The following is a 22,107-nucleotide window of genomic DNA, read 5'->3' as shown; positions in this document are numbered from 1 at the left end:
ATGAAGTCCCTCATGATGCACTAAAAGAACTTTTGATAAATTTAATTTAGTTTTAGTCCGAATTGAATTAGTGTCGAATGGTAGAGAAATAATTATAAAAAGATGAAATAGTTAAAACAATTAATTGAAGGAGACTACGTGCGAGGTGGGATGTGAATAATCGTGCTAAAGTTTCGAACAAAGTGTCGTGAAAACAATGATATAAATTAAAAAGTCGGCGGTTTCTTTTTGAGTTGTTGGAGGTGAAGGGCAAAGAGTATGGGAAGAAGACACCGTGGTCGAAACGTTGAACATTGCATTGGAAATCATTGTCTTAACCAAAGCGTTGAAAAATTATTACTATTTTTTGTTGTGTTTTTTTTTTTCAAATGTTTTAATGTTTCTTATTATATTTTAATATTATTATGTTTCAAGTTTCGGGAAGGTGGAGAATCTATGACTTACTTGTTATGGACATTGGTTTTTGAGATCAATAAAGTAATATATATATATAAAAAGTTAAAGTTAAAGGTGCATTTGAGTTTAAATCCTTTCTAAATTAAACATGGGTGAAGTATTATATAAATTCTCGATTGAGAGTTAGCTCGACTGATATAGGTATTGTTGTCAATGCAAGACGATATAGGTTCGAGTGTGTTGAAGTGTATTATCTTTCTATTTATGAATTGAGGAGCTCAAAAAGAGCGGATATGATCAGAACCTATAATGAGATTGTTTCAAAGAAAATTCCTATAGTGTATTCGGAGTATATTTTGTCTTTATACTATTTTAAATATGAAATGATATTTTAAAGCGACATAGTTTGATCATTTGGCTTGTTGTATTTTAATCTGATCCGTTGTTTAATCAATGAATAAGATATAGGATTCAGTCGCGTTAACTTGAAGTTTAGCATTAGATATCATCCTACAGATGGTAAAATTGCATGTTTATGAATAGTAAATGGACATGAAAAACCTTAGTTCTAACCGAAAAATGACAAACCTACTAGATGGTCTCCTTAAATTTTGTAAGATTGACAATGATAAATATATTACATTTGAATTATTATGAGTAGAATTAAACATTATAAACTAATAATAGAACATAATCAACCTAGACCAAAATAATTTTGAATAGGACAAAGTAACAAACACATGACACGATTTAAGTCAGAATAAATCTGGGCAATGTCCATATATAATTTTACACAAAGTGGGACTCGAACCCGAATTATCAAAGTATAAGAATTGAAATACAATTTGCATTATAATACAAAAACTGTAATCAAATTACATTTTGTCCATTCTTTTAAAAAGATAAGTAAATTAATCATTGTACGTTAGATCAAAGAGTAAACTAGTCATTCTATTAACGTTAACATGAGGTAAATATATCATATCAAGCGTTACCATCTAGTTATTCTGTTAAACCACGTTAGTTTTTATCAGTACAAATTGATAAAAATTTTAACAGAAATTATCAATTTACTCTTTAATCTAATGTATAACTTATAGTATGAGCGTCTCCATCGTACTTTTACCTATTCTTTTTGGTTATATACATGTAATATGGAATTTGTTTAATAAGCATTGGTTTGAATGAAGGGCAGAAATGGGGGTGGGATATGTGTCGTTTCTTTTTATTTGGTAGCAAGAAGTCAATACTCAAAACAGAGGAATTCTAATTCTTTACTTTGCAGTGTGTACGAAGAGAAAATTGGGGAAGTGTTTATGGGTTTCGGGAAATGTAAATAATATATATATAAAAGAAAATCGAAGAGAAATGAGTTTTGTCGTGTATGAGATGTCGTTTAGGACAGAACAGCCATTTTCTGTTTGGAATTTTGGGGGGAAGATTGAGTCATGAAAATGGACAAATTGGGTTTCAGAGACTGACTAATTTCACAGTGCGAGTGTTTTTGTGTTTGTTAAGTGTAGCTTTCATTTGGGTTTCAGTAGCCTATTTTCCAGGGACACTTAAATGTAGCTTTCGTTTGAGTAGTTTTAAAATGAAATCTCAAAATTTTAATTTTGAGCGTAAATAACCATAATTAAATCTGACTTTTTCATAAGTAATATGGAAAATAACAAATTGACATAGTATTCAACATGATAATACGATTGTCGCATCAGATTTGAAAATAACAGAACTTAATGAATTTCTCAGCAATAGTTTAGTCAAGATTGAAAATTTAAAATTCAAAAATTATAAGGACTAATAACATAATTAAACCAAAAAATAGTGTCCTTAAAATTTAATGACATTGTCTATTTTATTTAATGAGTCATATCTAAGTTGCCCATGCAATTGTTGTGTTTATGGGATTGAAGTTAGATATTTTGTAACGGGGAGTCGAAATAAAATAAAAATCATATAGGGAAAAGTTAATAATTTTATATTAAATAGCTTTAATTAAATTTTTAACTTCTAAGAAGGACTGAAAATAAAAATTTTCCATTTAATAAATAAGCAGAAAAGATTAAATTAAAAATTTTCATTTGAGATTTAACGAAGAGATAGTTAAGGCCCCTATTCAGCGATGCCCTCTTGTGGTGCAGTTAAGTCCCTCGTATATTTAAAATTTGATCAACGTATTTAAAATATACTTCATATTATATTTAAATTAATATTTAATGTTTAGAATAAATTTTCTTATTAATCACATTAAAAATATGTCAATTTTATTACTATCTTTAATCAAATTGTTCAAAATATTCATTTTGACGTTTTCTCGTTAACGGAGAGCTAACCGGCGGTGCTTAAGAGGGTGTTGAACTGAAACGACAAAATTAAAAGAAGAAAACGACCAAATAAAAAATTATTAAAAGTAAACCCTTAAACAGTCTAAGCGAAGTTAATATGTTCAAAAAAAAATTTCTGAAATAATTTGAACCGAAAGAAAAAAAAGCCTCAAGTTTAACTTTTTTTTTACTTCAAATTGATGGTCGAATCGGTCAAATTATTGGTTCGTCGGTCTAATCAACTTAATCGATTTAATTAAAAAAAATTAAAAATAAAAATAAAAATAAAAAAATCTGATTCAATCAGTTTGTTTTACCCGATTCAACAGATCTATACCAATTTTCGGCTCAATTGGTTCAAAATCCCTTTTCAGACAAATATCCTAACCGGTTCTCGATCTAACTAGTTCGATTGACCAATCGAATCCTGTTCAAACAACATTTCTTACGCCTCTTGATTTCGAAAACTGAGACATTTTCTTTTGAATATAGTACATTGGTGTGAAAGGACTATAATGGATAAGAAAGTTGGGGGTAGTTGCCGGTGAAATGTCGTAATTTCTTTTAACTTCACAGCTTATTACGAACTATTGTCTAAATTTTGCGAAGTTTATGTGAAGGCAGAGTGATTACAAAGCGACCATTTTGAGCAATTTAACTAACGGTAGTAACTAAATTGACTAAAAAATATATATCAAAATAGAAAGGTCCTTATTTTAAGATGACTAACAGGATAGTTTACCCTAATGTTTAAGTTGACATTAGGCTAATAAAAGGACCTCATTGATACGATATCAAAACTTTAAAGACAAATAATAATTTCTTTTCTTGCTCGTTATACTGGCCTTTTACAGATTGCTCCTTTTGATCAAAAAAAATATGATCATTACATATATATATATATATATGCTCATTTATCTGGCATTCAGCATGTTAACGTAATAATGAGGAGGCAGTGGTGTCTGCTCATGATAAAGGACCCTTTTAGATTCACAGAGATTTTGAGGATTCCCTTTTTTTCGTTGTTAGGTGGAATTTTATCTTTTTCACCTCCTCTTCTTTCCATTTTCTTTTTGTTTTGTTTTCCAATCTCTGCATTTTGGACTATTCCATTTCCATGTCTTTTTCAATTTTCAATTTTAATTTTTTTCAACTCCATAAATTTCAAACAAAAAATCATTCAAGAGTACAATCAGATGTCCCATCTTTGTGTTCTTTTCCCATATACTGTAATATTCAAAGTATAAATGAACCTTCGATAAGATATTAAGAAAATTGCACATGATGAGACTCAAATTTAAATACCGAAAGACTCAAGGCTGTAACTTTTACCAACAATGCCAAGGTCTCGTTAACTCTTTGGATTACTTGTATGGTTTGATCTTGTTTTTGAAGGACCCATTGAGTCAGTGGTGGAATTAAATCCCGAAATCTTGGATCCCAAAAGGCATTTAGCCGTGACTTTTAAAGAGAACTTAGATCTAAATTCGAATTTTAGCTCTCAATCAGAAGGGGTTTTGGAACGTGGAAATTTTCTTGCAGGTTCTGAAGGGGGAAATAGTAGACGTGGTAGGGCCCTAAGCAAAACTATCCGTGGACGCGGGGGACGTTTCAAGGTTGCTGGTAATTCCCGTGTTCCTCTTCCAAAAACCATGGCCTCCATAGCCAGACTTATTGGTTCTCAAGCTGTGTTAGAAGCAAACAAAACCAAGTAATTTTTTGAACTTCCTAGCGGCTTAAGATTATTTCAAGATTCTCTCTTAGAGGAGTTAGTTTAATTTCAACTGCGTAATTTGTTATTCCCCAAAAAATTTGATAACATAAATGACCTTAAACATTCAATTAACCATAAATTTATTATTGATTGAATTTTCACATGGTCTTAATTGTATGACCGAATGCTAGCGAAAAGAACCCACATTAGCAACTTAGTACCTTGGACTTATTAATAATATTATAAATTTTACAAGGGGTCAAAATTTGTTAAATTAAATCCCAAATTTCAGCACACTAGAAGGACTAAAACCGCAATTAGCCATTTGTAGATTGATTTATTAGTATACCAATATTTTATTCTCAAAGTACTTTTAGTGAAGAACGAGGCATTTCTTTTTAATATATAATTGAAACAATTTTCATTTCAAAAATCCCAAAAGGAAGCTGTCATCTGCTACACGATAAAACAATTTGAAGACTCGCATATGCATATGAACTTTCCTAGCTTAAAACCCCACTTATGGAGAAAAAATAGCCCTCCAATGAGTGGAAAAAATGCCCCAGATGGTGTCCTTGTTGGCTTGTTTGCTTCCTATACCTCCGTTTCCCCACCACTAGGAGTAACATATAGTTGCTACTAGGCCTAGGCGGGCCAATCCGGCCAGATGTATTAGCCTAACTCAATTCAGGCTGGGCCTATAAGATGGGTTATCTGGTCCATAGATAAGTCTAGTTGCTGCCATGATAATCGGTATCGCTGTAGTAATTGTTGTATTAGTCGGTCATAAGTAGCTTAATAATAAATATATATATATTTGTGTATAATAAATATATTTATATGTATACTTGTATGTAAATAGAAGGCTTTATTTCTAATTTGACCTTTGAACTATAGCCTTTTTCTTATTTGTGCTTTAAACTTTGTTCTTTTATTCATTTTGGTACTTAAAACTTAATGACATTTAAAAAAAGTTGATTAATCAGAACGTGCCATGTTAACAGTGACATGGCAATTGATTGGTGATGTGTCATGTTACTGATGACGTGATATATTGACATGATAGTTGATTATTGATTAACATTGACCCATTTTGTAAATAATTAACCTAAACTTATTTTAATCTCATCCACATTTTTTTAGATTTTTTTAAATATTTATATTATTTTAAATTTAATGTTTAATAATTATATATATTCATTTGTTAAAAAATTATATGTATATAGGCATATTAATTTTTTAATATTTACATTATAGTACTATATATAATATATAAAAATAACATGATACTATAAACATTGAAAACGGACCAAACTAGGCTAGGCTTAAGTCGTGAACATTCAATCCTGGCTAGTATTTTAAACGAGTTTAATTTTTTTTGCCAAAACCCGTTTTTCGATCCTAATATTTTTGTCGAAACCCTCTCAAATTTTAGACAAATCTTTAAATTTAAATAGGTAACTCGACTCATGAAGAGATCTAATCTAAAACCTCTATCGTTTGCCAACTACCTTATCATTATCAAAATAAAAATGATACATCCAGCGGGGACGATGCTAGCTACCTTAAATGCCGCCATGGAAGTCTTGGTAGGCTTAATCACTTGCAAAGTTTTTACCTTTACAACATGAAACACCTCATTCAAGCTTTTTCTCTCCCTAACGCTTACTAAAGATGTTGTGACTTCACTTTCACATCGGAAAAGGTACATTCATATACCTGTAAATTTTTATCCAAACTCGGATATTCAACTTAAATTTAAATATACTCGATGAAATTTTATCATAAAAAGTTAATAATTCGAATTTGTTCATTTTGATCTAAACTTGAGAATTCAATTCAAACTCAAAAATTGGTCCAGACTAGATTTGATAGTAAGAAGTTGAGAATCAGAATCTTTTCAACCCAAACTCGAATTGACCCCGAACAACTCAAACCTAAAATTATTCGAACGGTAACCTGAAATAACATAAACTTAAAGCAACAAGAACTTAAAATGATTCGAATTCTTAATAGCTTCACCCAAAAAACCCAAACTTAAAACCTAAATAATATACATGCAAAAAGATTCGAATTCGAAACTGACCCCGGTTGAAATGATTAAATTTTTTTTAAAACTCAAATTAATTCTGTCGGACCTGTCCAATTGATATGGAATGATAACCACCCTAAGATCATTTTAGTATACCACCTTCAAATTTTAGTTGAATTAACTTTTGTTGGATGTAAAAGCTAACGGAATTGTTAAAATTTTAACGGCATTGATATAGTAAATTGCATGGCTCTTCATAAAAATTCGAAAAAATTAATAAATAAATTTAAAATTTCAACATCTTAAAAAAGGTTAATAATTTTTTTTATAAAATTATCCATGCCAACAATGAATTTCATATAAACTGCCACATGAGTTGATATATCGGGTGTCATTAAAGTTTTGACAACTTAGTTAACTTTTCCGTCAAACAATAAGCAATTTAGCTAAATTTTGAAGATTAACGGCTAAAGTGATAAAAAGTCCAGGACTAAAGTGACAAAATGGATAAAAATTAGGGACTTATTTTGCCATTATGCCAAATTAAATTCGGTATCCCAAATCCAAATTATTCTTTTATAAATTAATTGTCAATCGGTTCCTTAACGAAATTTGGAACCTTGATGTGAACAATCCATGTCCACTATTCCTATTCCATTGGGCTTTGGAATTACTTAGATTTGGCCCATTTTCTTTATTTTGTTCTATTATTACTATTATTTATTTATTTAGAAATGTAAATGTTAAATTTTAAAAATTTTCATTTTATATTTTTAAATTGTAAAATATAAAAATATTATAATTCCTAAAAGTATATGTTTTTTAAAAATATACAAGTTAATAATTAAAAAATAATTAGTTTGCATTATTATGGATGGATTTTCAATTTAAAAGATAATTAAACTATTGAAAATATTATTTTTAATATATTTAAGTTTTCAATTAATTTTCAGTTTATTTATTTATTTTCAATGGATTATCACATAATATTGAGTCATTTTAATTTCATAAACAGGTTAAAAAATTATTATATTACTAATAAGTGCTAAAAGTAACATATTTTAAACTCATTTTTAATATGTTTTTGGGTGATTATTCGATGTTAACTGTGAAATTTATGCTCCTACTCTTTTAAATTCATGTTTAATGCTTGATAGAGCAGTTGGGAACAAAACGAGCGAAAACCAGAGCGTTGGAGCAAGCTGCAAGAGCCATATGGGTTGAACCTTTCCAAACGACCGTGTAACCCAGGATTGTGAAATCGAAGGAAAGAGAAGAAGAAAGAAGGGGCTAAATAAAATAGCGAGAAACGAAAAGAGATTAATTCTAAAAAAATACTTTCTTGTGTGGATACATTTTATTACTCAATCTATTTATACTAATAGTTAGATATACAAAGAAGGAAAGTTAAGGATTATACTCTTAACTTTATATGCTCGTCGATCCCTAGAATCATGATACGATAAAACTTTAAAATTATTATCATAACACGGATAAACCCATATCGATACACTAAAATATACTAATACCAATACTAAAAACAAAAACAATACATCCACCAATACTTGCAAAGTTTTGCGAGCATTGTTTCAATTCAATAGCTAAAATCATAGCAATGTAGTTATAGATCGTCTTGCGGTAAGCGTAATGATAAATTTAACCTTTAATATTTATTTAATTTATCGTGTTGGCTCTAACTTTTTTTTATCACTTTGGTCATGGATTTTTAAATCTTAGTCTAATTATTTTTTTGACAAAATTTTTTTTATTGAACTATTAAAATTTTAGCGCTATTAACGTAACAACTCACATGACACTCCATTTGTACTTCATAAAAAAATTAAAAAAGTTAATAAAAATATTTTTTAAAAATTAAAAATTAAAAAAAAAAACTTATTCTTTTTTTTAAAAATAAAAGTATCCACGTTAATAATGAAATATACGTAAATTGTCATGTGAGTTACAATATCAATGTCATTATTCAATCTACTACCCCGTCCAACAAAAAGTAAATTGATTAATTTTTGAAGATTTAAAATTAAAGTGATAAAAAATTGACCTGATCAGGATGTTCACCGCCTCAGCTGTGGCCTGTGTTCGAATCACACTAACCGCTATTAAGACTTTGACCTCATATTGTAATTCACTAAAAATAAACAGTTTAGAAGGTTCTTGATGTGAACAATCCATGCCCAATATTCCTACGCCATTGGGCTTTAGACGTTGGGTTGATAAATTGAAAAAAATTGAATATTGGATCTTTAATTTTTAATTTAATAAGTATTACCATTTATCATTAATAAGTAGTTGCGTGCAATCTTAAGGTTTATCATCTTGGATTCTAATTTTACAAACAGAATATAATACGACTCTTTGAGAATAGTTCCCAATAGGTACGATAACACTTTTACCTTAGAAAATCTCATATGTATATATATGTATGTTAGAACATAATAAAAAACTAAAACCATTACTGCTTTAAGAGAAAACATAATGGATAAGAATTATGACAAGTTTTAGAGAAAACACAATGTACGAAATAAAAGCCACCAAATTGTGGACAAACCAAAAACCACTATAATTTACCCAAATGCCGATACTAGTACTGGTAAAATTAAGATTTAATTTGAAAAAGTTAAGTGAATAAGATTTTCTTTTGAGCAATCTCATTATAGGTTATGATCATATCTTCTCTTTTTGACATAATGCTTAGAACTACCTATAACTCTTTCCCAACCTATAAATAGGAGGATAATGCACTTCAACACACTCAAACCCATATCCCCTACATTCATTAAAAGACTTTAAATAAGTATATCTAAAATTTTACATAATTTAGTTATTTTTGTTTTATGCTAATAGTAATAAGTCTAATAACATTGCTAATTGATGACACATGATTTTTCAAAACCTATTATCAATATTTGAAATATAGAGGACTAAATTATGTCAAAATTACTTAAATTAAAGTAGAAGGATTAAATTTTATTTACGAGCTCGTGGTTTGATTAGTCACTTGTCAGCAATGAATAAATTAATTTCAACCAAAAAACAGTAAGGAGGTTAAATCTAGATTATAATACAGTAGAGGGACTAAAACCAAAATTAGACCAAATATAAATATTAAAGGCCCACTTGGGCAGTAGCTCATAAGCTATCCATTCCAAACCACTAAAGCAGATCAATGGCTCATTCATCAAAAATTTTCTGCTGCTTCTCCTTCCTCTTCTCCACCCTCTCCATCATTCCATTATCCCATCAACTCGAACAACACCCACTTGACTCACTAACTCCAATCGAGTTCATCCGAGTTCAAGCCATTGTTAACCAGTCACACCCCACCACCACCAACGACATAACCTTCCAATACATAGGCTTAAACGAACCAGATAAACAAGCCCTCATTTCATGGCTGCAAAACCATCGCACCACCCCCATCACAGCTCCACCACCACGCCAAGCCTTCGTCATTGCACGTATAAACCACCAAACTCACGAACTCGTCGTCGATTTATTGTACGACAACATTGTTTCCGACCACATTCACCACGGTTTCGGGTACCCTTTGCTCACTTTTGAAGAACAAAACGGTGCAAGCCAGCTGGTGTTCAACCATGCACCGTTCTTGGCCGCCTTAAACAAGAGAGGGCTCAAGGTGGAGGAGGTCATTTGCGAGACTTTCGCCATAGGATGGTTCGGGGAGACGAAGCAAAATGGTAGGGTCGTTAAAGTGATGTGCTATTACTTAGATGGAACTGTTAATCTGTATATGAGACCAATAGAGGCCATCACTGTCACAGTTGATTTAGAAGCAATGAAGATCACACATTTTCGGGATAGGCTCGTCGTCCCTGTGCCGAAAGCCGCCGGAACCGATTACAGAGAGTCCGAGCAAAAGGAACCCTTCGGACCGGAGTTGAAAGGGATCACCGTTGTCCAACCGGACGGCCCGAGTTTCATCATTGATGGAAGCAGAGTTAGGTGAGTACAGTTATGACGATCCTGCTTTTGAATGCTTTATTTTCGGTTTAATTTTCGTTTAGTCCCTCTACTATATTTAAACTTGAAATTTAATCATTTTACTTTAATTTACTATAATTTGATCCTTCAATATTTTATTTTGCTTTAATTCTGATTTTAGTCCCTCTACTATGCTAAAATTTAGGAATTAATCTTTCTACTTTAATTTTTATAATATTATTATAATATTATTACATAGAACCCAACTTTGACTATCATTATAGGTTCTAATTATATCCGTTTTTTTGAAGACAATACCTAAAACTATCTACAGCCCCTCCCAACCCATAAATAGGAGGACAACGTGTTTCAACGCACTCGAACCCATGTCTCTCTACATTAATAACAATGACCGTGCCAAGCTAAGACTCAATCAACTCTACGTTTATATTATTAATAATAAGTTCAAGTAAATAATATTATTAATTACTTGCTTTAATAAATTAATATAATAATAAAATTATGCTACTCACTTAAAATTTTAAAATTCATTTTGAGTCCCTATTATAAATGTTAAAAGTCCACTATGGCGGTCTCTCATAGCCATATATATCCATCCATATTCCATGCCACTAAACAACAACAATGGCACATTCATTGAAAATTCTCTTCTTCCTCTTCTCCACCCTCTCCATCATTCCGTTATCCCATCAACTCGAACAACACCCACTTGACTCACTAACTCCAAACGAGTTCATCCGAGTTCAAGCCATTGTTAACCAATCACACCCTACGTCCACCACCAACTTGACCTTCCAATACATAGGCTTAAACGAACCAGATAAACAAGCCGTCCTTTCATGGCTGCAAAACCATCCCACCACCACACCACCACCACGGCAAGCTTTCGTCGTTGCACGTATAAACCACCAAACACACGAACTCATCATCGATTTTTCACGCGACGACATCGTTTCCGATCGGATTCACCACGGTTTCGGATACCCTTCACTCACTTTCCAAGAACTAATCGATGCCAACCAGCTGGTGTTGAACCATGCACCCTTCTTGGCCGCCTTAAACAAGAGAGGACTCAAGCTCGAAGAGGTCGTTTGCGGGAGTTTCACCGTAGGATGGTTCGGCGAGACTAAGCAAAACGGAAGAGTCGTTAAAATCATGTGCTATTACTTAGACGGGACTGTTAATTTGTATATGAGACCAATAGAAGCCATCACCTTCACAGTTGATTTAGAGGCAATGAAGATAATACATTTTCAAGATAGGCTCGTCGTCCCGGTGCCGAAAGCCGCCGGAACCGATTACAGAGAATCCAAGCAAAAGCCACATTTCGGACCGGAGTTGAAAGGAATCACCGTTGTTCAACCAGACGGTCCGAGTTTCACCATTGATGGAAGTAAAGTTAGGTAAGAGCATAGTAACAAGGGTCCAACTTTGCCTATTTTATTCCAGTCTAATTTCAGTTTTAGTCCCTTTACTGAAATTAAAATTTGTCTATTTTATAATATTATTTAGTAGGTGGAATTGATTTGTAGGACTCAATTTCGACTATTTTATTCTTTTCTGTCTCCATGTGTCGAAAATTATTAGCCAAATACAGATGCCGTTTAGACTTACTGATTTGTGGGGGGCTATTTTTGGTCAAATTATGATTTTGGTCTTTCTAAAATTTTACATTTGAAATTTGGTCTTTATATTTTAATTTGACGTAATTTGGTCCCTCTATTTCAGTAGAAGGAGAAAATTATGTTAAATTAACATTTAGGGACTAAATACAAAATTCAAGCATTGTAAAAGGACCAAAATAAAATTTAACATTTTTCAATCGAGTTTATTCAACCCAAAAATGGTCCATTTTTCTTTGTCTAGGTGGGCTAATTGGGATTTTCATCTGAGTTTCGATGCTCGGGTCGGTCCTGTCGTATCCTTAGCGTCCATATACGACACCGAGAAGCAGGAATTCCGTCGAGTGATGTATCGGGGATTCGTATCGGAACTGTTCGTACCGTACATGGATTTAACCGAGGAATGGTACTACAGGACATTCTTTGATGCTGGGGAATATGGGTATGGTCTATGTGCAGTGCCACTTGAACCTCTAAGGGATTGCCCAGCCAATGCAGTTTACATGGGTGCCTATGTTGCCGCCCAAAATGGGATGCCCATTGAGATGCCTAATGTTTTCTGCATCTTTGAACGCAATGCTGGCGATGTAATGTGGCGACACACCGAGACTATGATTCCACCAGACCTGGTATGTCAATTTTTCACTAAATGTTTAAAAAAGGTTAAATTATGGTTTTGGTCCCTCTGCTAAAATCATTTTGGTTTTCATAGTTTTATTTGACATATTTTAATTTATAATGTTATTAGTTAATCCAAATTGTTAACACAAAAGTTTTGCCCTGCCAAATTTTTACTAATGTTAAAAAGGTCAAATTACGATTTTGATCCCTTTGCTAAAAGTTGAAATTTAATATTTATAGTTTAATTTGGCATAATTTAATGTTTGTACTTCTATAATATTATTAATTAGTGTTAACTATTCATGTTAAAGTGTTAGGTGATTCTTTTTTTTTTTAAATTTAAATGTTTTTGGTATGATGAATTTTCATTGCCAATGAAGTTTTGGTATACATGGTAAAAGGTGTTCAGGTTTGAGTCCTGCCATCTGTAATTGTGAAATATGGGTCACATTTAGAGGTGTTTAGGGGTCGAGTTGGTCTAAATATGATAATAACACACATTATGTTTGCCCAAGTTTGACCCGGTTTGAAATGTGGGCGTAATATTTTACCCAATCATGCCTATATTTGTAAAAGATTAATCCAAGCCTATTTTAGACTCGTTCATATTAATTTTTTTAAAATATTTATATTATTTTAATTTAATATTTTTTCATTTATTAAAATTTTTTATATAATTATCTTAAAATCATTTTAATGTATATATTAGAGTAATATTACACATTTAGTATATATTTATTTATTATGTGTTGTAAATTACATAATATAAAGTATTATAAACTTAAAATTGGGCCAAACTCAAGCCTTGAATGTTCAAGCTCGAGTTCAGCCCGTATTTTAAATGGGTCTAATTTTTTGCCAAAATCATTTTTTTAAGCTTAATATTTTTGTTTAAACCCTCCCAAATTTTGGACGAACAACCCGACTTATGAATAGGTTTGTCTAGTCTCACTCCCACCATGTGCATATGCCATATGTGGGTTATGTCCTATTTTTTTTTTCGAATTAGTCTGGATTTTTCCGATTCTTCATCTATTGTGTGTTGTATTGATTGGATTCTACATTGCAATCGGTCAGGCATATATTTGTACTTGTAGTATACTTGTAATTGTAGTTTTGGCATTTCAAATTTTCACTAATGCTAAAAGGTCAGGTTTTGGTCCCTCTATTATGCCAAATTAAAATATGTGGACCAAATCTCTAACTTTAGCATAGAAGAGGGACCAAAATCATAATTTGACCATGTTAATAAATAAATGTAATTTTAGTTGAAGAACACAAAGGAAGGTGTCTATTAATGGGATTTTAATGGCTTTGTTGCAGATTACAGAGGTTAGACCAGATATGAGCCTAGTGGTCAGGATGGTTTCAACTGTTGGAAATTATGACTACATTAATGACTGGGAATTCAAGCAGATTGGTTCCATTAAAGTCACTGTAAATGAACCCATTTAATTACTCCCTTTTTTTTTTTAAACCTATGCCCCTTCAGCCTATATATTATTTCCATAAATTTCCTCTATAAATGAACCTTTGGTTTTAACAAACAGGTTGGACTAACTGGTTTACTTGAAGTAAGGGGCTCAAAATACACCCACAAGGACCAAATTGATGAAGAAGTTTATGGCACATTATTGGCTGAAAACACATTGGGTGCCTACCATGACCATTTCATCACTTACCACCTTGACCTTGATGTGGATGGTGAGTCCAATTCCTTTGTCAAATCCAAATTGCAAACTGTTAAAGTCACTGACCAAACCTCACCTAGGAAAAGTTATTGGAAGGTTGTGAGTGAAACGGCTAAAACCGAGTCCGATGCTAAAATTAAACTCGGGTCAGATTCGGCCGAGCTCTTGGTTGTCAACCCTAACAAGAGAACTAAAATGGGTAACTTCGTTGGCTATCGTTTGATCCCGGGATCGGTCGCCAGTCCACTTATGACCGACGATGATTATCCGCAGATTCGAGCGGCGTTCACTGAGTATAATGTGTGGGTTACACCCTATAACAAGTCTGAGAAATGGGCAGGGGGGATATATACTGATCAAAGCAGGGGTGATGACACTTTGGCTACATGGACCAGCAGGTATGTAGTCTTATTAAAGATGGGTTTAATTAGGGTTTTCATCCTTGTACTATGTTAAAATTCGAGATTTAATCCATTTGCTTTAATTTGTGGTAAAAGTATGGTGGTAGGGATTGGATTGCATTTTATCACCTCTACTAATAAAATGGGCAAATTAGCCTCTGTACATTAGATCAATGAGTAATTTGGTTCTTCTTGTTAAAAATTTCATTCATTTGTGCTGTTAAAAACGGGTGTAGCTAACAGAATAACAAACAATGAAACATGGTGTGCCACGTATACCTCATGTTGACATACAAAGACTAGTTTTAACTGTAGAAATGGACGAAATTTTTAACGGGATTATTTTATGTTTTAATTTAATGTATAATGATTAATTTGCTCACTTTTTTAGTAAAAGGGTCAAAATGCAATCCGATTACTAGTAAAAAAGCCTCTATGGTACTTTGACCTTAATTTAGTATAATTTGGTCCTCTTATAATGTTCTTAGCATGTCCAAATTGATAGCACGATTAGCTATTGTTGTTAAAGTGAAGACATGATTACTTTTTATGATAACTTTTAAGTATTTAGTTGGCTTGTAAATTTATTACTAGCTGAACATGATTGTCTAGATTTTTAAGTGAATCTAAACTATGTTGAGCGGACTGTATTATCAATTTGAACCTACTAATTATAATATAAAAGTAGATGACCAAATTATGTCAACATAAAAGAATTCAACCCCAAAATTTTACATAGTAGAGGGGCTAAAACTACAATTAGACCATCAAAGTTGCTATATTTTGTTATCTTTGTTATACTGGTGATTATTGGTTTAATTTGCAGGAATAGAAGAATAGAGAACAAGGACATTGTATTATGGTACACATTAGGTTTTCATCATGTACCTTACCAAGAAGATTTCCCGTTGATGCCGACGATAAGCACGGGATTTGAGCTCCGGCCGGCCAACTTTTTCGAGTACAATCCGGTGCTTAAAGTGAAAGGTCCTAGCAATGTCAGGTGGCCTAATTGCTCTGTATCAAGCTCGGGACTTAAGTGAATCAGCTTCAACAACACTCATAAAGACCAGTAACAATGATTTTGTTTGCTATTTTCTTTTTGCCTCTTATAAAGATCATGATTTTCTGCAATTACAGATTAGCAAGGAAATGAAATTTAATGTGTTAAAATTTTGGATTATAAATTTTTGAGAGGTCAAAATATAATTTTATCATGTTTTATCGATAATGCTTATAATGCTTATAATGATTATCATGCTGTTATAAGTCTCGTAAAATCTAAGCATAGAAGTATATATTCTGCATCAAGCAAGAAACATGCAAAATCATGCAACTATTTGAAAAAGTGTATTTAGATTGCAACAATCACCATTAAAATAAAACATGTCAAAACATGAACATAAATTTATTACAGATCATAGACTTGTTTGCCAGTGAACTTAACCTCAATAGGGCTAACATTCTTCCCAATGCTCCTAAAGTTCTGCCCCACACCTTGTCGACCGGGGTTCACCTTCTCAGGGTACACCCCATCTTTAGGGTGCAAATATTGAACCTCACCATTAGGGAACACCCTATAAAACTGGTACTTGATCTTGTACTTAGACCTAAGCCTAGTCCCAAGAGCCAAGCACTGCTCTTTACGAGCCAATTTCAGCAGGTTCGGACCTTGTCTCATGATGGCTGCACCACCTGTTGGCATCTCGAAGATTTGTTCCTTGGGTGACTCCCATGTGATGACGTAAAACTCTTCCAATTGTGCTTTGCGTAAAAGCCCGCCGGTGCTGCCGCCGAAGATCGGTGATGGGGTGTTTGGGTCCAGCTCTGGTGGGGTGAAACCGACTGGTGCTTCCTTTGTGGCGGTTGTCTCGGCTTTCTCTTCGGTTGCTTGGGCTTTGATGGTGCGTGGGGCGATGATGCTTTTTGGGGACTTGAAGCTAGGGACGGTTAGGAACGGTGGTTGTTTCCGTAACACGGCGGCGATGCGGTCGCCGGATTTTGGGGTGCAGAGGGTTGATGGAGTGAAGAGGGAGGCTTGGGTTGCCATTGCCATTGAGAATAGGGAGATGGGTAGCTAGTGAATTTGCTTGTTTGTGCTGATGAAGCTTGGTTTTGTGAAGATGATGGGATCAAAGAATTGGCCATAGAGAATAAGTGGTGGAAATGGTGTCAATGGATAAGGTGAGATGTGTTGGACCAATTATAATATATGATTTTGATACTTAGGCTTACCCATATCTTACCCTTTTCTTTGCTTTTTTTTTTATTATATATATATAGGGCTAATTCCACCCTAAGTCCCTAAATCAATCCCAAACTTTAAAACTTTGTAATCGAAATTTTAAAGGATCAATATTGTATCAACCAAAACTTTATCAAACCTCACGATTGGCTTGTATGTTAAACACATTTGGTTAATTGTTGAGTGCGAATTTAAGTCCCTTAGAAATTATAAATTAGCATAATAATAAATTTACCTTTTGACCTTTAAATCATTACTGTCACATGAACAGCTTGGATCCAACCAGTGCAAAAATAACCTCCTAAATATTAATCATATTTTATGTCAAATCTGAACTTATGTTTAACTTTAAACTAGGGGTTAAGCTGATGGAAAGTTTAATTTAAATTCTAAACTTGAACAAAAGATTTGGTCTATATTTAACCAAAGTAAGATACTATAAATATGTATCAGCTAGCAATGTGGGATTATAATTATGTTGTTGGTGATTCACATTTCATCTACAAGCTGGATATCTTGCCTAATGCCATTGTAACAATGCTATACCATGCCAATGTAAACAGTCAAACAACAAATTTGTTTTTTCACAACATAGCTAAGCATATGCACAACTCTTGACATTACTTGAATGTCAAGAAACTAAACATAAAAATGCAAATGCCTATGCAGTTCCTTGATCCTTAAGGAACATGTATTAACTTGAGATTTAGATTGAGATACTGTTTGGGATTCCCTTGCCTGTGAGTCCACCTTCTTTTGAGTAATCTGAGGTGTTGGGGAAAAGCAATGTGTATGGCACCTTCACCGCTCCAATTCTGTTCTTCAATCTACCATCGTTGTTCCTCTCCGTGACTCTCTTTTCGATTTCTACTAGCTTCTTTCCGAATCTTTCGAAAGCAGCTAAGGGTTCATTGTCAGAAGTCCATCCGGGTGTATCACGCTGCCCGAGGTATATTTCATCGGTTGTGTGCCGTGATAAGATCTCGATAAGGGACACACCAAGGAGCGTTTGGAACTGTGGCGTGATTGTTTTGAGGAAGGCCAAGTCGGGGTCCTTCTCGAGTTCAGCGTACTCGTCAGTGCCTGGTTCGGGCATGAAGCGACGGCTAACCGTCGGCCTGTTGGGGAGGTAGCCTGCATAAGGGTATTGCCCAAAGTTGACAGCCGCGTGCAATGCAGAAGCTATCCATATGATGATTGTGCATGCTTGAATGAGCTCAGCTCGTGTCTTCATCTCGGGCCACCACAGTTCGTGTTTCAAATCACCATGACCCTCGTTTCGAATCTCAGTCCACCATGATTGGATCTCGGTGTCCTCTTTCAGTACTTCATCAGAAGGGTAGTAAAATGAGCAGTACTCAGTGACCCAAGTTTCAATGGCTGACCATATTTCTAACCCATCAACAGCATAAGGATAGTCCTCTATCAAAAGTTTTAGGCCAAAGGGGCAGCTTGAGTCCTGAACCGCCATTCCTCTGAAAGATCATCGACAAAAAAATCCACGTCATTATTTTAAGGTAGCAGTTAACATTATTATCAATTTGGACCGACTAATAATATCATAAAAGAGGGACTAAAACAAAAAGCTGCGGCTTACCTCTTAATGAGATCAACAGGGAGAGCTTGGTCAGTGAAGACCCAGTTCTTGTAAACAAAAGCAGACATTTCCATGGCATATTTCCCTGGAAAGACTGTCAACTCGAGCACCCCACCAGCATTGATGAGGATCTGACGGGCCAACGCGTTTATGTTCATTGTGTCCCGGAAATGGGGATGCAAGAGCTTATATATGGGGTGAACCACACTCAACTGTCTATTACTCGCAATTATGAATGGCTCAATCACAGCATGTGTTTTCAACCTGCAAACAAAAAGGGAAAGAACCATTGTAAAAAAACATAGACAACTTTCCATAGTTGATGGTAGCCAGCATGTGTTTTCAACTTTCCACATTGAGCTTTGGCATTTCATCACCATTCATTACCAATGAGAAATGAGCTGATGGTAGCCAGAATCATTCACGGCAGCATACGCCTTAGCCAACTGCCAGATCGAACCTTCGATTCCGTCCACTGCTGGGGTGAAAACTTTGCTGACAGCACCATGGCTATCCCCTTGTGGATGTGGCAAGCTCAACTCGATTGCCAACGGCTTCAGCATGCCGTCATCTTGCAGTAAGAATAGAGTTCTTGTCGCGTATGTCTTCGTGCTAGTCGAGTTTATCCGTCGTATGTATGGCATCAACGCGTCGTGATGGTCCAATATGAACAGTTTGTTGCCTTTCAGAGCCTAAAATTAAATATGATCAAAGCAAACAATTAGTACTTGTTGCAATTTGGTGACAGTAGTAAAAACCAAATGAAGTAACAGACAGTACTTCTTCGACTGTGAGTCCATTCATGTTCATCTCGATGTGTTCCTTTGTAATGGTACTGTTCTGGTTCCCGTATACACTAGGATCAAGCTTGCTGGCAGGGGGAAATTCCTACATAAAAGTTAACAGTTACTTATTTACACAAGAAAGAAATAAAAGAACATTAACACATTAAATTTACCTCGAGGCGGCTGATGACGACCGGGTTAACGCCGGCTAGAGTTTCTCTTGCAAACTCTTCATCCGTCCTCCAAGCAGACCTATTATCTGCAGCAATACGCATAATAAGCAAAGCCAACTTCTTTGGAATTAAGGGTTAGATGGGGAAATTTTTGTATATACCATTGATGACAGCAGGCATTGGAAATTTCATCAATCTCTCGCCATCGTTACGAACAAGTTCCTTGATCATCTCCCACGGCAGGCAATCCTTTATCTTCTTAAGAGTGTCATTATTTGGTAGCTTTATACCACCCTCGTATAGGTCAAGTATATCTTGAAAAGAATCGAACTCATTTATAGTTTTGTCCCCTAATGCTGCAATCTCTGGGACCAATACTTGAAACAATGATTTGAATGCATAGGCAAGAAAATCCGAAAACTTCACCATGTTAAACCGTTCATCTCGTGGAACATAAATGTTTAAGTTTAGAAGAGATAGCCTGCTCTCTGTATTAGGATCTGTTACAATGGTAAAACAAAATATTACATTAGATTTGCTTCCATAAATGTTGCTTTATGCTAAACATAGACTGACCTTTCTTGTGTGGTTTCCGACCAGTTTTCCCTCTTCTAGGATAAGGAAGCGCTGGTGATCCACCGAGAACCGGACGAGCAAAATTGACACCCCTTTCGGGCATTCCCAAGTCATTGTAATAATCATAATCATATACTCTATCCCATTCATTGAGCTTTCCTTTTCCTTTTCCATTTCCTCTAAGATTCCCCAGTTCTTCTTCCCTATACTTGCGTAACGGTTCCGGTGTTTGACATGGAAGGTAGGTCTAACATCAAATACATCAAAAAATTATTCAACAACTGGACAACAAATGATGTTACGATATGAAAACGAAGTTACCTTGTTGGAGAAGAAAACGCGATGGTGATTGTAGCGATGAGCTGGATACACCCATGAATTGCAAACAAATTGTAGGCGGCCATGGCCTGGAACATCTTCAAGAGTGAGTGTCCCGAGATAGAATTGACTATGGTGATTGTTTTTTATCATGAAAGCTCCAGGGACACCCATGGATTCATCCCATTCGAATTCAACATCAAGCTTGGTCTCCCCTGCTGTTAATGATGTCTTTGTTGTGACCCATTTCTCCAAATATACAGGCTTGCCTAGCTTCCCTCTCAACCCATTGGCTGAAACACAAAGTGTCTCATGATTTCAGTATTGTCGGACCCTCAACATAAAATCTAATACTAGTATTGAATCAGCCGAGAGCCCTAACGAGCTCACAGAATAGGACCACCTCGGAGTGCCTACACATGGCAACTGAAGAGTGTGTGCATGGTCTGACTCGACCCTCGAGAGCTCGCAGAGCCAAGGGGTACTACATGACATCAACAAGTACTATAATTCTTCTTCCCCTTGCTTGCAAGATTTAAATCAGTATGCAACAGTGACATGGTGAGCATTGCTTAAAAGACTTTAAAACCAAATGTCTATTCCAGCTTTTCTCAGTTATTTCATCAAACAAGCAACAAACAGTTTAAGATTAAAACCACAAAACCAAACATATATGATTAAAGTTAAATTATACACAATTTTTCTACCAGAATGAGCTAACAAAAAATGGAAAAAGAAAAAAAGAAGAAGGTTAAGTCTTGCAAAAACTAACCAGGGTCTGTATGAACAGCACTGATAAGCTGCAAAGAAACACCTTTGCCAAGCAACTCATGAACTCGATCAAGTAAAGAAGATTTTAAATCACTAACGTCCAACACATTTTTTTTCATCAAAACCAATGCTCCTTTGATCTTATTCTTGTTCTTCTTCTCTTCCGCCATGCCTTTATCATTTGTTTCTGGCTTCCCACAACACTTCACCATTGTTTTGTTGAACATAACAGTACCCACCCAGAAAAAAAAAAACCCAAAGCAAAAGATTTAAGCTTTCTTTTTCTATTTCAAATTGGTTGATAAATGAATTGAAAGAGAGAAACCAAGATTTTTTAAAGACAAAGGTGTTAAGTAAAGGGTGAAAACAGGAGTTTGTATGGGTTTTTTCTTGACTTGGATTTGGATGGACAAAGTCAAGGCTTTTAAATACTTCCTTGTGACAACTGGTGACAATGTCCTTTTCGGCTTTTTAAGGTTTTCATAGTTTCTTTATTGGGTTAATTTCATCAAAGGTCCCTGACCTTTAATGAAATTTCTAAATTGTTTTTCAGTGAGCCCTCAAAGTATTAATGTCGTATTGATAAAACCCGTAGATTATTATTTTTTATCACGTGTGTACATACTCTATGGACTCATATTCATCTTCATCTATTTTTCAACGCATCATATCCAAGCCAACCATAGAAAAAGCAAACATCTCTTTCAAATTTAATCCATGTTTTTCAAATATTCTCTAGTAATTTTTAATACCCAAGCTAATACCTAGGTCAAAGAAATGACTAAAACAAGGACTAAATCAGAATGTTTTAAAATTTTATGAACTAATTTAGAATCAAACCATAACCCGAGGATTTC

General features: G+C 34.2%; 4 protein-coding genes across 5 annotated transcripts; 2 read left to right on the top strand and 2 right to left on the bottom strand.

The window, feature by feature from the left end:
• Positions 1-9,498: 9,498 nt before the first annotated feature.
• Positions 9,499-10,454, top strand: LOC107927764 (primary amine oxidase 2-like). The gene is made up of 2 exons (XM_041088115.1): positions 9,499-10,185; positions 10,270-10,454. The coding sequence occupies exons 1-2, from the start codon at positions 9,654-9,656 to the stop codon at positions 10,452-10,454; spliced, it is 717 nt and encodes a 238-aa protein (XP_040944049.1). The 5' UTR covers positions 9,499-9,653.
• A 520-nt stretch (positions 10,455-10,974) lies between these two features.
• Positions 10,975-16,016, top strand: LOC107927763 (primary amine oxidase). The gene is made up of 5 exons (XM_016858870.2): positions 10,975-11,853; positions 12,317-12,701; positions 14,017-14,130; positions 14,244-14,782; positions 15,612-16,016. The coding sequence occupies exons 1-5, from the start codon at positions 11,075-11,077 to the stop codon at positions 15,826-15,828; spliced, it is 2,034 nt and encodes a 677-aa protein (XP_016714359.1). The 5' UTR covers positions 10,975-11,074; the 3' UTR covers positions 15,829-16,016.
• Positions 15,483-17,003, bottom strand: LOC121214453 (photosystem I reaction center subunit II, chloroplastic). Of its 2 annotated transcripts, XM_041088116.1 has the most exons (2): positions 16,233-17,003; positions 15,483-15,913 (listed from the first exon to the last, which is right to left on the bottom strand). In XM_041088116.1, the coding sequence occupies exons 1-2, from the start codon at positions 16,839-16,841 to the stop codon at positions 15,836-15,838; spliced, it is 687 nt and encodes a 228-aa protein (XP_040944050.1). In that variant the 5' UTR covers positions 16,842-17,003; the 3' UTR covers positions 15,483-15,835. The 2 variants fall into 2 exon arrangements, with proteins under 2 accessions (XP_040944050.1, XP_040944051.1); XM_041088117.1 differs by lacking the exon at positions 15,483-15,913 and having other exon boundaries at positions 16,125-16,990.
• A 445-nt stretch (positions 17,004-17,448) lies between these two features.
• LOC107927619 (linoleate 9S-lipoxygenase 5) lies at positions 17,449-21,643 on the bottom strand. Its single transcript, XM_016858731.2, has 9 exons — positions 21,252-21,643; positions 20,483-20,772; positions 20,162-20,408; positions 19,747-20,085; positions 19,586-19,671; positions 19,408-19,515; positions 19,015-19,319; positions 18,628-18,891; positions 17,449-18,505 (listed from the first exon to the last, which is right to left on the bottom strand). The coding sequence occupies exons 1-9, from the start codon at positions 21,475-21,477 to the stop codon at positions 17,737-17,739; spliced, it is 2,634 nt and encodes an 877-aa protein (XP_016714220.2). The 5' UTR covers positions 21,478-21,643; the 3' UTR covers positions 17,449-17,736.
• Between the last annotated feature and the right edge of the window lie 464 nt (positions 21,644-22,107).

Source organism: Gossypium hirsutum, chromosome D02 (assembly GCF_007990345.1).
Source record: "Gossypium hirsutum isolate 1008001.06 chromosome D02, Gossypium_hirsutum_v2.1, whole genome shotgun sequence".
In the NCBI taxonomy this organism is placed as follows: Eukaryota; Viridiplantae; Streptophyta; class Magnoliopsida; order Malvales; family Malvaceae; genus Gossypium; species Gossypium hirsutum.
The sequence above is the reverse complement of the archived record's forward strand: the minus strand, read 5'-3'. Positions and strand labels throughout refer to the sequence as shown.